The sequence below is a fragment of the Trachemys scripta genome, chromosome 17 (assembly GCF_013100865.1).
Source record: "Trachemys scripta elegans isolate TJP31775 chromosome 17, CAS_Tse_1.0, whole genome shotgun sequence".
NCBI classification, from domain to species: domain Eukaryota; kingdom Metazoa; phylum Chordata; order Testudines; family Emydidae; genus Trachemys; species Trachemys scripta.
In genome coordinates this window covers 24379983-24396169 of record NC_048314.1, presented here as the reverse complement: position 1 = coordinate 24396169, position 16187 = coordinate 24379983, and the positions used below count along the sequence as shown (strand labels likewise).

Genomic DNA, 16187 nt, shown 5'->3' with positions numbered 1-16187 from the left:
GATTCCCATAGTTCTACGGTGCTCCTTTTATTCTTAGTTTTTCCAGAACACTGCAAACAGTCACCAAGCCATGCTAGATCTGCTCTCACATTATAATTTATTCTTCTGTCCATCCTGGTAAGATTAATGGAGTCACAAAGGTTAGCCCTTCCTGTGCCTTAGAAATCTTTGTGCACTACACCTAACTCACCCAAACGAATTAAAAACAAGACCTATACCACAGCACATCTACCATCTTCCTAGTCATTGCTCATCATACACCCTTTCCCCACCTCACAGCATGCTACCCAGCCAAAGGGAATGGCTACAAACCGGCTTATTTTGTGCACCCTGAGTGCTATATGGGTATTTGTATTCACAATATGTTAATCTTAAAGACTTCCATAATTCTCATAGTTTTATTTTGGAATAATAAGAAATCATCTTTGTTTGAAAAAGGACCACTATGATTATTACCTGCCCTCTGAAATAGCTTGTGGTCTTTGGGCAGGTAATATTCCCTCTCAAAGTGATGGTTTCAAGTGAAGCACTTATCCAAAAATATTTATGAAATAATGCTTTGCAGTTCATGTCAAAGACCAAACTAAAGAGGAGTCGCAGGATTCTGACCTGAATCACTTGGCAATACCTCCACACTCCAAGCTTCACTGGTGGTTTCGGAGATGGTTGACCCTGTGCAGGGGTCCAGCAGCACAGATCCTGAACCTGGCAAACACAGCAAGCTGCCAAGCATGTTCTCTGCAGCTGCACCTGCACAACCAAGAGGGAAGAAAGGATCAGGTAGGAAAGATGAGAGGATTCTGGTAAGACAGACACCATAAACTGGGTGTCCAGTATTAAGTAATTATAAAAGACACACAACATCTACGGGGGAGGGGGGAAAACAACAGAAGAAAGTACCCATAACAAAGGCAGGACAGATGTCTAAAGTTTTCCTACAAAGAAACTTAGATTTAACAACACATTTATTTCCTAACTACACAGAGACTGAATAAGAGCTCATTCGGGGGGGGGGGAACGAGAGCTCAGTGGTTCGAGCATTGGCCTGCTAAACCCAGGGTTGTGAGTTCAATCCTTGAGGGGACTATCTGGGGATTTAGTTGGGGATTGGTCCTGGTTTGAGCAGGGGGTTGGACTAGATGACCTCCTGAGGTCCCTTCCAACCCTAATAATCTATGATTAAAAGCCTCCTTGCTTTGCAGCAAGCTTAAAGTAGTTTTCATGTTGGATGTGCTGTCAGTTACCTGCAATTTCTTGCAAACGGTCTTCATCAATATTTGGATCAAAGTCACTGCCCAAGACATCTGTGCTCCAGGTCTCACTCACAGTTTCTGATATGTCCCTATCATCAGTCAATCCCATCATATCACGAATTTCAAATTTACGGAGCTTGTCATCAAGATTATCCTGGGTCGTAGCTACGTAAAAATAAAAGGTCTCTCAAAAATTCTTCAATATGCTATATGACAGGAAACTAATTCTGTCAAGTAAAATGCAGTTTTAAATAACTAGGATCTGTACAGCACTTTAATAATAATCACAATAATTTGTATATTCAAATAGATGCAATGTGACAACATTCTTTACTCATATTTGAGAAACACTAGAGATTTACTTATGAGAGAAGGTTTAAAAAAGTGTATATATTTGCCAAACATAGAGCTATCATAACTGTCTACAACTATGAATGACAGACATCAAGGAGTGAGTAAATTATGGTGAAAACTGACTGGAAGGGAGATTAGTTTGTGGAAGGGAAGAGGTTGAATTCCTATCAGTTGGAACACTTTGCCCTCTCCAGTTCAAGTGTCGATAACTACAAAAATATCTACGGTCTAACATTTCCAATTGCTACAATTCAAATCATCCTTTTCCCTCTTAAAGAGGAAGGCATCATAAAACAAAAATTTAAAAATATTTTATTATAGTGACTAAGATTTCAAAATACAATATAAGGTCAATGTTCTAAGAATGATGTTAACATTGTTTTAGTGGACAACAATAGCTTGCTAATGAAAAAATAAATGAAAATGTGAGATATTCAAAAAAGTGTGAAAGTAATTAAACGATGTAGAAAGCCCCTTTATTCATCTCAGACATACCCAACTTAGAGATTCAAAACTGATGGACTTAGAGAAATTGTAACAGTCTACTCGCTTTGAACTGTGTATCTGCACCTACCTTGTTCATGTTCTAACAGCTGCAGGGCTTCAACACCATTGCTCCCAGAAGGCCCTGCACCAAGCTCTGACACAGACTCTCCTTCTAAATCCAAAGAGGACACAGAATTGGAGCGATTTGAAGGACCTGATGAAAATTGATTTTCCTGTTAGATTTGTTCAGATCAGACTATTTGTTTTCTGAACTCGTAGCATAAACAGTACAAGATGCAACTTACTAGCAAGACTGCAAAAAAATGAGCTGAAGCCTGTCATTTTCAATACAAATTAGCAATTTATGTGAAATACTGAACTGAGGAACTCAAAAATTCTCCTCAATATGGTGAGCTATTTAGAAAGTGTGTTAAATACCAACATCTCAATTATCTTGTAGAAATGTAAACTGGAACACTTAGCACTCCAGTAATTAACACTTTACAACTTTGTAGTGCCACACAACAACATTAACTAATCTTCAGATACCTTGCCACACATGGTTAGGACATCAATATTAGTGTACTAGCTTTTAGCCAAAATTCAAATACAAACTTTTGTAATTATTAGTTTTCTCTAAACTTGATTTTGTTTAATCTTGAAAAACAAGAAAAAGAGAAAAAACTAATCATAGAAAGTTAAATAAAATAACATATATTACCTGGAACATTTGAACGGCTTGTAGAAGCCTATTCAATATCCCAGGGAAACCCCTCTTTGCTGTGTGTGATACTCATATAAAAGAGCTGTTGTTCTAGCCTCCTAACATTTTGGCATACAAAAATATTGATGAAAATAAGATTAAAAGTCAGTATGTGAACTAGAAATTTACGGACAATTTAGATTGCAGTTATGCCAATAACATGCACCGAGTTGAAAATCCTTTTATCAACTACAGTCATGTTTTGTTCAAACATGAAGGCAGGCTTTCAGGGGAAAATGAGACAGCCTTTGCAAAGTCAGATATGACATGCTGTATATAACAGAAGCTTCTTTTAGAATTAAAATCTGACACACAAAACCTTTTGAATACTTAAGTAACCCTTCACCTTCAGATATTCCTTCCAGATTATCACTGCAGAGGGAAAAGCGCAAGGTTTTATCAGGTTTACCGTGGAGTTTGGTTTCATCAACAGGGACATCTCCTTGTCCTCCATCGGCAAGCTGCATGTTTAAGACCTATGGGGGGGGGAAAAAATCAACATGTTTAAATTGACCCAGAAAAATAAATTAATTTTATTTACAAATCAGTCTAACAACTGAAACCAGATTTTTTTCCCAACTTTTCTAGATCTTTAATGGCATCGTCAATATCTAACATCTCACATTTGAGGAAAGATCACTTGAATCAATACTGAGCACATTTCTGCAAAGTAACAGCCTGATGTGATTTTAAAAGAGCCAAGATTTAGACATGCAGTATATCATGAAAATGGAACCTCAACTAACTTTTTACTCTAATGGCACCTTAATATCACATAGCAATCGATAATTACAGCACTCCAAGAGGAGGGAATCTGAACTATTGGGCAAGACACTAAGGAAGTATGTTGTCCTCTTATTCAAAGGACACATTATGCCAACAGCTGCAGATGGATAACGCAATACTTGGATATTCAGCCTTTACAAGCTCTGATATGACAGCTCAGGTTTGCTCCCAAGCAATGCATCATGAAGTAACATCTCCACAGGCTTGGCATAATTAACTCTTCATGATTTATTATGCTGCAGTAGTTAAATCTGTTTCATCACTTTCATTCTAAATACTATGTTTCAAGAGTTTATAACTTGGGCATGCACAGTAACTTCAGTATACAAAAGTTTCTAGAGGATTAGCACAAGACTTAATATGCTTGCAAAGCACAGAACAAACCAGTTCCTTTGGAAACACCAATATCTCTTGGATCTATGAATCAGAAGGTTTTACCCTACTAAGAAAGATGAGGCATGTCTCTGCACAGAATGACAAGGCAAGGATGGCTTAATGAAGGTAGTGTTTATCTGCTTTCAAAATCCAACTGCAGACATCACACGTTTACCTGGCAGCAGAGACACACCAAAGCCATATAAAACACAATACTTTCTTTACCGTTGTCCTCCAAGGTTTCTTCAGAGTCATTAAAATTGACCAGGTGTCACCTTATGCGCGCACACACACACACACACACACACACACACACCCACCCACCATCAGGGAGGGAAGATGGATAAATACTCTGTTAATTTACTATTTAAGTACTTAAAATGTCCAAGCAACCTTCTCTGAGATCCTTCCTGTCCCACAACAGCAGAAAGGCAGAAGATTCAGGAAGTGAACCATTGGCTAGGTAAGTGGTGGAAGGTTTTAGTTTTCTTAAACATTAGTCTAACTTCTTTTGGGAGAGGGATCCATATAGTTTGGATGGCCTCCACCTCAATAAAAAGGAAACAAATCTCCTTGGGGACAGCCTGGTTAGAGTAATCAGGAGATCATTAAACTAACAGCAAAAGGGGATGGTAAAAAGAGGGAAGAACTCATCACAAAATCAAGATGTTGAGAACAAAATTAATCAAGGAACCAAAGGACACGAAGAGACGAAATTCCTGAATTGCCTATACACCAATGCTAGGAGCCTGTAACAAACAAAAAGAATTGGAATTGCTCATTTGTGAGCATAAATTCAATCTATTTGGTATTACTGAAACCTGGTGGGATGTACCATACTATTGGAATGTTAAAATCAATGGTTATAACCTATTTAGGAAGGATCGAGTAGGCAAAAAGGGAGAGGGAGCAGTATTTTATGTCAAAAATGGCATTACCTGTTTCCGAGTCACAGATAACTCGGAAGAAAGTGATGTTGAATGATTATGGACCAATGTCCTAAGAGATAAAGCATAAGATGGGGTATTAGTTGGTGTCTGCTACAGACCACCAAATCACACTAGGGAACAGGATGACTGCCTCCTTACATGCCTATCTATAAATTGCAGGCAAAAAAACGTGTATGATCAGGGGGGATTTCAATTTGAGTGTCATATGCTGAAGGTCTCATGCTGCCAGTACTAAAACATCCTTGGAATTTCTAAACATTATAGATGACAATTTCTTAACTTAAAAAATATTGCATCCAAGACGTGGGAATTCTTTATTAAATCTTGTCTTAATAGATAAAGAGGACGTGACCACAGAACTAAAATTAATGGTAGCTTCGAGACAAGTGATCATTCCTTGATCACATTTATAATGTACAGAATAAAGTCCAAACCAGCAATATATATACTTGGTGCTTTACTAGGGCCAAATTACAAAGCTGAAAACAATTATGAGCCAAATCAGCTAGGAGGAAGAATTTAATCAGAAAAGTGTGAATGATAATTGGGAATCATTTAAGAACATCTTTACTGGACGCCCAAAAACTCACAATTAAGGAAGAACACCACACTAGTTAAAAAAGTGAGCTTGTTCAGAGGGGAAGTGAAGGCAGCTATAAAAAAAATAATTAATAATAATATATAACCAATGGAAGGAAAGGGAAGTTGACAGAAATGAATATACATCAGAAGTTAGAATTGTAAAAAACTGATAAGGGAAGTAAAGGAACCCAAGAATAAATATATGGCAAACAGCATTAAGGACAATAAGGAGTATTTAAAGCATATTAGGAACAAAAAGAATCCTGACAAAGGTATTGGTCCATTACTAGATGGAAATGGTAGAATCGTCAATAATAATGCAAAAAAAAAAAAAAAAAAACAGACAAGATAGTTTAATAAATATTTCTGTTCTTTATTTGGTGAAAAAGAAGACGATATAGTCTCATCCAGGGCTTTAGAGCGGAGCTGAAGCGCGGAGCAGCTCCAGAGCAGAGGAGCTGCAGGTTTTTGCCTGGAGCTGGAGCAGAGCTGGAGCACAGCTCTAAAGCCCTGGTCTCATCATATGGTCACGATACGACTCCTTCCATTCCACTAGTATCTCTGCAGGACGTTAAACAGAAGCTACTAAAGTTAGACATTTTTAAATCAGCAAGTCCAGATAATTCTTTGATGCAAGAGTTTTGAAAAAGCTGGCTGAGGAGCTTGCTGGACCATTAATGATGATTTTCAATATGTCCTGAAACCTCCCCAGTTCTCCAAAGGGCTGTAAGATAGGTAATGTTATGCCAATTTAAAAAAAAAAATAAACAGGATGACCTGGGCAATTACAGGCCTGCCAGCCAGACACTGATCCTAGTCTCAATTGAGACTTAAAGGAGGGCAATGTAATTAATGCAAGTCAACATGGGTTCATGGAAAATAGATTGTGTCAAACTAAATTTATACTTTTTTTGATGAATTTACAAATCTGGTTGATAAAAGTAATAGCGTTGATGTAATATACTTAGACTTCTGAAAGGTGTTTGACTTGGCACCCCACAACATTTTAATAAAAAACTAGAATGATATATGGCACATGTTAAATGGATTAAAAATGGCTAACTGACAGATCTCAAAATGTAACTGTAAACTGGGAATTTTCATTGAGAGGCTGTGTTTCCAGTGTGGTCCTGTAGAGATCAGTTCTTGGCCCTATGCTATTTAACATTTTTATCAATGACCCAGAAGAAAACATAAACCAATCACTGATAAAGTTTGCAGAGGACACAAAAATTGTGGGAGTGGTAAATAATGAAGATAGGTACTGAGTCAGATTATCTGGATTGCTTGGTAAACTAGGTGCATGAAAACAATACGTGTTTTAAAACAGCTAAATGTAAATGTATACATCTAGAAACAAAGGATGTAGGCCATACTTACAAAATGGGGGACTATCCTGGGAAGCAGAGATGGAAAAAAGATTTGGGGGTCATGGTGGATAATCAGCTGAATATGAGCTCCAATGTGATGCTGTGAGCAAAGGAGCTAATGCGATCCTGAGATGGATAAACAGGGGAATCTTGATTAGGAAGACAGAGGTTATTTTACCTCTGTATTTGGCACTGGTGTGACTGCTGCTGGAATACTGTGTCCAGTTCTGATGCTCACAATTCAAGGATGGTGATAAATTGGAGAGGGTTCAGAGAAGAGCCATGAGAAGGATTACAGGGTTAGAAAATATGCCTTATAGCGATGGCCTCAAAGAGAGCAATCTATTTAGATTAACACAGCCAAGATTAAAGGGTTTACAACTTGATTACAATCTCTAAATATCTATATGCAGAACAAATATTTAAAAATGGGCTCTTCAATCTAGCAGAGAAAGATGTAACATGATCTAGTGGCTAGATGTTGAAACTAGACAAATTCAGACTGAAAACAAGGCATAAAATTTTTCACAGTAAGAGTAATTAACCATTGGAACAATTTACCAAGGGGTGTACATTCTCCATCACTGGCAATTTTTAAACCAAGATCAGATGTTATTCTAAAATGTTCTAGGAATTATTGAGGAAGTTCTATGGCCTGTATACAGGAGGTCAATCTACATCACAATGGCCCCTTCTGGCCTTGGAATCTGAATGGAAGGCTCTGGCACACCCACCTACCTGTTTAATCTGGATGCTGTATTAATCATTACAAATAGAAATCAGTTGTGGTTTGGAGAACCTTTGCAACACCTAAATACAGTGAAACAAATAAAGGGTTTTAGCCCTAATTCTCCAATTTAAACCTTGTCTTAGTTTGTCACAAACTTAGTATTATTTCATGGTCTGAATATACATTCTTCATTTCTCAAAGCATGTGATTTATATTTGACACCTTGTTCATACCTCATTTTCTGACATCATCCCCGGAGTAAGCTGCGGACCTGTTCCCAAAGAAATAACCAGTACTTCTTCTGGCTGAACTTCCTGTATAGAATCCTGGGAGGATCCTTCATGGTCTCCATGCTGGTCCATCGGAATATTTGATCTGTTTCTGCTACGGGTAGCTAATGATGCATGTTAAAATACAGAGTGTTATGAAGGTTTTCAATATTTAAACTCTCAGAGTATCTACAAATGCTATACAAATACACAAGTGTGATGTTAGCGCATGCATATCAAAGAATGGGCAAAATGCAAAGTACAATTTACAACTTTCTGGAAAGGTGGAAATTGATACTGGGGATGTGCAAAACTGACACTGGGGCTATGTAATTATTTAAATATTGCACTACTGTGAAAATATCAGACTTGTAGCATAGTGGCTTAAGAAGCATATAATGTACCATGCTTCTCCATTAACCCTCAGATATTCCTGCCTGAGATGGGCAGGACGGCGCTCCCTTTAGGTTCTCTGCACACATTCTTCCTTTGCAAGAGAGACTCCCCTCTGCTTCTGTACCATTGCAAAAACAGAGCACCACCACAAAGGCACTTTAGTTCCCATGTTTAAAATACTTTTTAAGTAGTGGTGGGTTTTTTTCCTACCAATTGCAGTCATGCCAACCTCACAGCCTCATGACCTAAAGGCACCTTACATTGATAAGAGATCTTCATTGCATTAAATAATAGGAAAATGCTCATCAAAAAGCACCAGGAGACCAAGACAAACAAATGAAGAACACCTGGAAAAGCAATTTTTTGCATTTGTGCAATGAACCATTTATGGGTTCTGCCTGGGCCCTTGCTGAATTCAACAAGCATGGAAACTTAAAGAACCTATTGTTACCAGCTAGAAGGGCATCAAGCTTCTTATGGCTAAGAGGTCTGTTCAGAAACAATGTAGAGCAGTGGTCCCCAACCTTTCTGTTGTAATAGCACATTCATGTTCCCAGAAGAGTGTGGCGGGCTCTGGACGACCAGCCGCCGAAAAGCGGTGACATCGAGAAGCGCCGCCACCGAAATGCCGCCGAGAACAGCGGCATTTCGGTGGCAACGCTTCTTGGCGTTGCTGCTTCTCGCGGTATTTCGGCGGCTGGTTGTCCTTTTCAGTAGGCGGGCGCGCATAAATGCCCCGGCGGGCACACTGCGTTGGGGACCACTGATGTAGAGGGTAGATATGGGGGCAGGAAGGAGAAAGATGAAATGGAGACAGAAATTTTTATTTATTTATTTATTAAACTTGAAGGTCTAAAAAACAGCTCCCCATTTAAAATTCTAATCTCCAAGACCTCTGACAAGATTGATTATTTAATGCTATGCACTATGCCAGTGGTTCTCAAACTTTTGTTCTGGTGACCCCTTTCACATAGCATGCCTCTGAGTGCGCCGCCCACCCCCCATAAATTAAAAACACTTTTTATATATTTAACACCATAATAAATGTTGGAGGCAAAGCAGGGTTTGGGGTGGAGGCTGACAGCTCACAACCCCCCACCTAATAACCTTATGACCCCCTGAGGTCATATGACCCCCCCAGTTTGAGAACCCCTGCACTAGGCCATGAAGTAACTATTAGATTACAAATTAAGCTTTTTGGGGCATCATCTGCTACAACATGTTTGTATAGTGCCTAAAGCCCAGATCCTTAATAAGAACTGTTAGAGCACTACTTTAATAAGAACGGCCATACTGGGTCAGATCAAAGGTCCATTTAGCCCAGTATCCGGTTTTCCGATAGTGGCCAATGCCAGGTGCCCCAGAGGGAATAGATAATCATCAAGTGATCCATCCCCTGTTGTCCATTCCCAGCTTCTGCCAAACGGAGGCTAGGGACACCATATAAATAAATAAATAAAGCGTATCCCTTCAGCATTCACCAGCAAACTCTCTGGACTACATCCAGACATCAGTGATAGTTACTGAACATATGTTAACTGGTGCCCATCCCGGAATGCCTGCAAGAATAGGTAAAGAATTCATAGGAGACACACAACTCACTGTAAGGGAAGGCACACAGGCAGCAATTCAGACAGTGCTGTTTAGAGCAGCTACCTGAACTCTTACTTAAAAACAAACCAACAAATAAAACTTCCTAGCCAAATGTACAGCACTACAAAAGAATTAAGGCTCTGCATCCCGTGAGTTGCTAAGCACTTGCCAATACAGTCAACAGAAGCAAGAGGCACATAGCCCCTTGCACGACTAGCTTCTAAAGCAGCATTACTGAAGGCTTTCAATGTTTTGTAGAGTGAACCTTTTAAAGCAGTTTTGGACTTTATTGGGCAAGTCCTTTTCAGTGTACACTAGATGGAATGTGTCAAACACTTATAAGCAAAAGCTGGTAAGCCCTTATTCTTTTTACCTCTTGGGCATGCTAATTTATAATTTTTGTGATAGCATAAAGAAAATGGAAAATGCCACTCTAAGCCTGGCCTAGGATGGTTCTACCCTGTTCAGAGCAGGTGCTGGTAACAGAAATAAGTCATTCAGAACAGTGGTATGCCACACCTTGCACTGGAGAGCCACTCAGCAAGAAGATCTGCAGGAAGCCACACACAAAAAAAAAAATCACAAACCTGAAGACCCGACGTTACATCATCAGGAACTGACAAACACATGGCAAAGCAAACTCATAACACCATCCTGATTACTTTGTGGTTCTCTAACTCCTTTTAATATAATCTTCTCTTCCTCTCCTCATTCTGGACACCTTAGAGAAAGAGTCAAGGACCTGAAGTTCCTTATCTTATCTAGGGGCTGGCAGCATGGCATCAATTTCCTCAGTTGAAACATGGGAGCTGAGGCCAAATGTGAAACTTGAGAGTTAAATTTTTACCTTCAAAGGGAGAGTAGGTTTTTTAGGTTACTACATTTTTCTAGCTATTGAAGTAGGAATTGGCCTTCGTAATGAAACAAACAAAGAAGCCTGGCACAAAGCAAATTAAAGACAAGCAGGAGAAGCATGGTTTTATGAAGTGAATACAAGTGTTGCATAGATGAAGAAGGGAAAGAGTCCATTACCCACCAAATGGGGTTACTAGATTAATGTGAGCTGAGAGATTGGTGGTAGAAGTATCCCAGGCAGTAATGGCTGCCAACTGTTGTCCTGGGTTTCGACAGCATTAAATAGAAACAAAATCAAGCCTTTGAACAACAAAAATATTTTAAACTGTAAAATAAATACAAACAAGTTGTTACTTCACTAATGTAAACTTAGAATAGCAGTTGTGCTCAGAGAGGTAAGGATAACTCAGGGTACCAAAATGAGGTTTTAGTAATTGCTACCTTTAATTTACTATTTTAAGTATAAATATTTTTGCCCTATGTTACAGATAAATACCAAGCTCTTTTTCTACTGAATACCAATATTCCAATCATATAAGTAAACACTAGAACAGAGTGCAATACTTTAGGATCTAGAGGAAAAAAGTGTCACATTTTGAGATGGGATATTTTTGAGCTGAAAAGGTATAAGATCATGAAATTCTATGCTTCAGAAGAGAATGCGCTACATTACATCAGTAGCCAGATTTAAGACAGCATAATTACAAGGCAATCTCCCCTCTTACACTGTTTAGCACTTTTTTAGCATTATCTTCAATGGATCCCCCCCCTCCCATTTTCCATATTGGTGTTGCCAAATGTCTGCACCCTGACTTTCTTCCCCACTCCACTCTCATCGCTTGAGTGATCATCTCCACTCTCATCATCTCCACGGTGATGATTTAAATCTACCTCCCCATGCCTAACCTCTCCCCAACTGACCAGATTCCCATCTCTTCCTGTCTCTCCAGCATTTTATTGCAAAGATTCTGCCACTTCTCTAAATATTGCAAAATCTGAACATCCGTCTTTCCTTTTACTTTCTCCTCCTATCCAAATGCTCTCAGTATCAATGTTGACATCTGCACTATCCTCACCACCACTCATTCTCTCCTATCCACTGGCCTGCACCATTTCACTAACATATGCTGATTAGATTATATTAAGTCTACATTACATGCGAACTAGGAACCCTACAACTTCATTTACTATATGAATACACTAAAATTCAGTCTGGTCTAAGAGGTGTAAGTAGGAGTAAAGGAAAAATTACACTATGAATTGGAACTATTAGATTATCGAATATTCTTCCAAGGAAAGTGGTGGAAAAATCATTTGGGAAATTTCAAACTTGACTAGACAAGGTACTAGAAAAAAAATATGATAAAAGAACAGTCCTGCTAGAGTGGTTACACCAGAAAGATGATCCAACAGATTTTTTCATTACATAAAGTCTGATTCAATGACAACTATGCTACACACAAACTCACACACAGTGGAAGTGGCGTGAAGAAAACTTAAGCATATACTACAAGAGGACTGACGAAATGCTGAAGAAGTGTATACAGGGTGCAGGAAAGCCTATGAACAAAAAGCTTTTGCAGTAAGAATTTCTCTCAATCTTCCTCACCTATAGGCAGTCGATTTTTTTTGTTAGCTGGGGTAGTTGCAGGGGAGAGTTGTGGGGTATTGTAAGGAGTCATTTCAAGGCTGCTACTTTTCCCGGGTTTGTTCTGGGGTAAGTTTGCCAACAAGTTTTCCAGAGCCATCCGATCTTCCTTCAGTTGGTCACTTGACATTACATTTCGCATAAAACCAACCTACAAAATTAGAGTTTGTATAATTAAGAAGGGAGCATGAAGCTACATAGTAACTTACTACACCCACTTATCTCTCTCTCCTGCAAGTATGTGCAGGAAAATATTACTCCTATTGAAGAACCAGAATATTACCAGATTAATAAGTTGGCTGTATGTCATATAAACCACAGTCCTACTCAACCCTTCTAGAAGGTTAACTGAAGACATCGGAGGGGTTTCCACAGCACGCCCACTAATAACAACATCCAGGAAAGCAGCAACACAGCTCTGCAAGGAGAAGACGTAGGTTTTTTTAGTGAATGGTTTCAAATTTTAGAGCTACAGAAGAACACAAAGATACAAGAGGTATATACATAATTTACATGGGAATATCAGTTTTGCTGCTTATATATATATATATATATATATATATATATATTTTACACACACACACAGCAAATCAAACATCTTTTAGCCAATGAAGAGTAAGTACAAAATTATGCAAAAAATTTAGAGTTCCCTTCACTCCATGTCTGCATTTGAAAGTCTCACTTGTTTAAATAGATTCTGTAGTCCTCAATATTTAAGTACAGTTTTAAAAATGCTGTTATGCAATGGCACTAGATGACTTAAACTAGCTCACGGTAATGAACTTGTATTTAAATTGTTCCTTCCTCGGGAACCAGCTGAGCATAGCTTACAAGTGAAACAAACTTATAAGGGACAAGGATAGGCAAGTAAGGGAACTGTCAATTTAAAAGTCACATCTGGCTCAATGTTTACCTAGGTTTCATTACAAGTAGCAAGAGAGATTGAAAGAAATGAGCAACAAAGTTAGTTAGTTTGCTTTTTGCATTTGACAGCACATTGCGTATAGTTAGTATCACTGTTTCCTCCGTAGAGTCAGTCCCCCTATTGTGTGTGCATCCTTCATACATTAAGAAAGGAGAGTAAACAATTTACTAAAAAGGGCAGGGGGTGAGGAGGAAGAGAGAGGAAATGAGGCAAAAAACTGACAGGAGGATCCATGGGCAGGTGTGCCTTTTTTTTTTTTTTTTTAATTGACTACATGGTGTCCCCTTAAATGAAAGTAGTTTATGCTAAATTCAGCAGAGAAAATTATAAAAAAAAAAAAAAAAAAAAAATCACTTCGTATCTGTTTTAGAAAGTGCCATATTTTGACGTTTTGTTAATGTTGTCATTTAAGCAACAAGGTAGTGTGCGTCTAGTAGTCAGGAAGCATGACTCCAAGTTCTATTCCCAGCTCTGACCCTGACTGTATGTGACCATACAGATGTCACTTAACCTGTACCTCAGTTTGCCTACCCATAATTTAGATGTACTGCTCACCTACCTCATAAGAGGGCTGTGAAGCTTATTTGTTTGTGAAGTGCTTTGAGATTCTCAGATGAGAGGGGCTACAGAAAGGCGAAGTGTCAAATATGACAGATGTACTGTTTTGTGACTCTTACTTTGTCGAATTTGCCAAGGTTGCTCTTCATGTGCGGATCTCCCTCTTCAGAGCCTGTCATTGCCAACTGCTGCAAAAGTCTCCCGACCTAAAATGGAAAAAGAACACTTTGGGCAAATATTTCAGAAACCATAACAGAACAACAAGATAGATCGTAACACAGGAATCAAATGAGAAAGCTCTTCCATTTTAAACTACTATTTTTAATTTACATATAAACTTTCCCAGAGTTACTTTTGGGGCTAAAATTTCTCACACTTGTTCTTAGGCCCGAAGTAAAATGTTCTATGTGGAAATATACTCAGTCCTGCCATGAGTGCAGGGGACTAGACTAGATGACCTCTCGAGGTTCCTTCCGGTCCTATGATTGTATGAAAGTTTCACTAAAAGCTATTTGAGTTATCTAAACAGGAAGAGTATTTTCTTCTATTAAGAAAACTGTGTACTTTTTTTGCTCCCAACTCAAAGGCTGCTTTGTTTTAATTCAATCTTCCATTCAATGAATGTATAATAGTACCTTATTTGAAATTATTTCATTATTTGTAAAAGAAATCCTAGCCAGTTGTTTGAATATTGCACGCGAAGCCGTTATTTTCCATATGTTTTTAAGCCTATGCTGGAGTATTAGGCTCTGATTCTTCCCAGCAAATATGGAAGGGATGAGGGTTGAGCCTAGAAGTCTTAGACCTGAAGATTTTTAAAGGTCATTTAAATTTTGCTAGACACACATGGAAAAAAACACAAACCTCTGACTCAGTTTGTACACTGTTTAACATCTTTTTCCTGAAAAATAACCCTCCATAACCTGTCACCAAGAGGTTTATAAAATTGTGAGTCCTATAAAAATATACAAAAAATGATATCGCAGGTGTATAAGTGATCCCTTGTTTTACAGCAGCATCTAAAGAACCCAGTCAGGATGAAGGCCCCCTTCTGCTATGCATTGTGCATACATAGTAAAACACTCTCCCTGCTCTACAAAACTTACTGAAATAAATTTCATCAGTCAGTATACCAGTTACACTTACATACATTGATGCCATGTTTTGCCTCATGTACAAGGAGCATGCAGTAGTTTTTTAGTCAAGTGGATGCTATTTAATACCACTAATGAGTATTAAGTTCCCAAAACATTTGCACAAAGACAATAAATTCTGTCACCTGAAGGCATATTCTAAAGTGTTAATACAGCGAGTAGTTGCCCAGTAAGCAACATGGTGTACATCCATTCAGAGGATAAAGGAGACAGACATTTGGCAGAAGTGCTAAATGACTTTGTTTCAGTTTTCACCAAAAAGTTTAGTAGCAATTGGACATCTAACGTAGTGAATGCCAGTGAAGATTAGGTAGGATCAGAGGCTAAAATAGGGAAAGTTAAAAATTACTTAGACAAGTTAGACGTCTTCAAGTCACCAGGGCCTAATGAAATACATCTTAGAATACTCACAGAGCTGTCTGAAGGGATATCTGAGCCATTAGCAATTATCTTTGAAAAGTCATGGAAGATGGGAGAGATTCCAGAGGACTGGAAAAAGGCAAATATAGTGCCAAGCTAAAAAGGGGGAATAAAGACAACCTGGGGAATTACAGACCAGTCAGCTTAACTTCAGTACCCAGAAAGATAATTAAGCAAATAATCAAGCAATCAATTTGCAGTCACCTAGAAGGTGATAAGTAACAGTCAGCATGGATTTGTCAAGAACAAATCATGTCAAACTAACCTAATAGCTTTCTTTGACAGGGTAACAAGCCTTGTGGATGGGGGGAAAGTGGTAGATGTGGTATATCTTGACTTTAAGTAAGGCTTCTGATACTGTCTCGCATGACCTTCTCATAAACAAAGTAGGGAAACACAACCTAGATGGAGCTACTATAAGGGTGGATGCATAACTGATTGGAAAACCATTCCCAGAGGGTAGTTATCAGGGGTTCACAGTGAAGCTGGAAGGGCATATTGAGTGGGGTCGCACAGGGATCAGTTCTGGGTCTAGTTCTGTTCAATATCTTCATCAATGATTTAGATAATGACATAGAGAGTACGCTTATAAAGTTGCAGACAATACCAAGCTGAGAGGGGTTGGAAGTGCTTTGGAGGATAGGATTAAAATTCAAAATGATCTGGACAAACTGTCTGAAGTAAATCAGATGAAGTTCAATAAGGACAAATGCAAAGTAC

General features: G+C 38.6%; 1 protein-coding gene across 6 annotated transcripts in view; it reads right to left on the bottom strand.

Moving 5' to 3' along the window:
* GAPVD1 (GTPase activating protein and VPS9 domains 1) overlaps positions 1–16187 on the bottom strand; it is a 66695-nt gene that overhangs the window by 19076 nt on the left and 31432 nt on the right. For 2 of the 6 annotated variants that reach the window (XM_034793491.1, XM_034793493.1), the window contains exons 4-12: positions 14013–14099; positions 12694–12828; positions 12372–12561; positions 10944–11024; positions 7883–8043; positions 3203–3332; positions 2182–2307; positions 1245–1418; positions 610–750 (exon numbers count right to left, since the gene is read on the bottom strand). In XM_034793491.1, coding sequence (XP_034649382.1) covers positions 610–750; positions 1245–1418; positions 2182–2307; positions 3203–3332; positions 7883–8043; positions 10944–11024; positions 12372–12561; positions 12694–12828; positions 14013–14099 — 1225 coding nt within the window. The remainder of the gene's footprint in view (positions 1–609; positions 751–1244; positions 1419–2181; positions 2308–3202; positions 3333–7882; positions 8044–10943; positions 11025–12371; positions 12562–12693; positions 12829–14012; positions 14100–16187) is intronic. The other 4 variants (XM_034793495.1, XM_034793497.1, XM_034793492.1 and 1 more) reach the window with 3 other exon arrangements.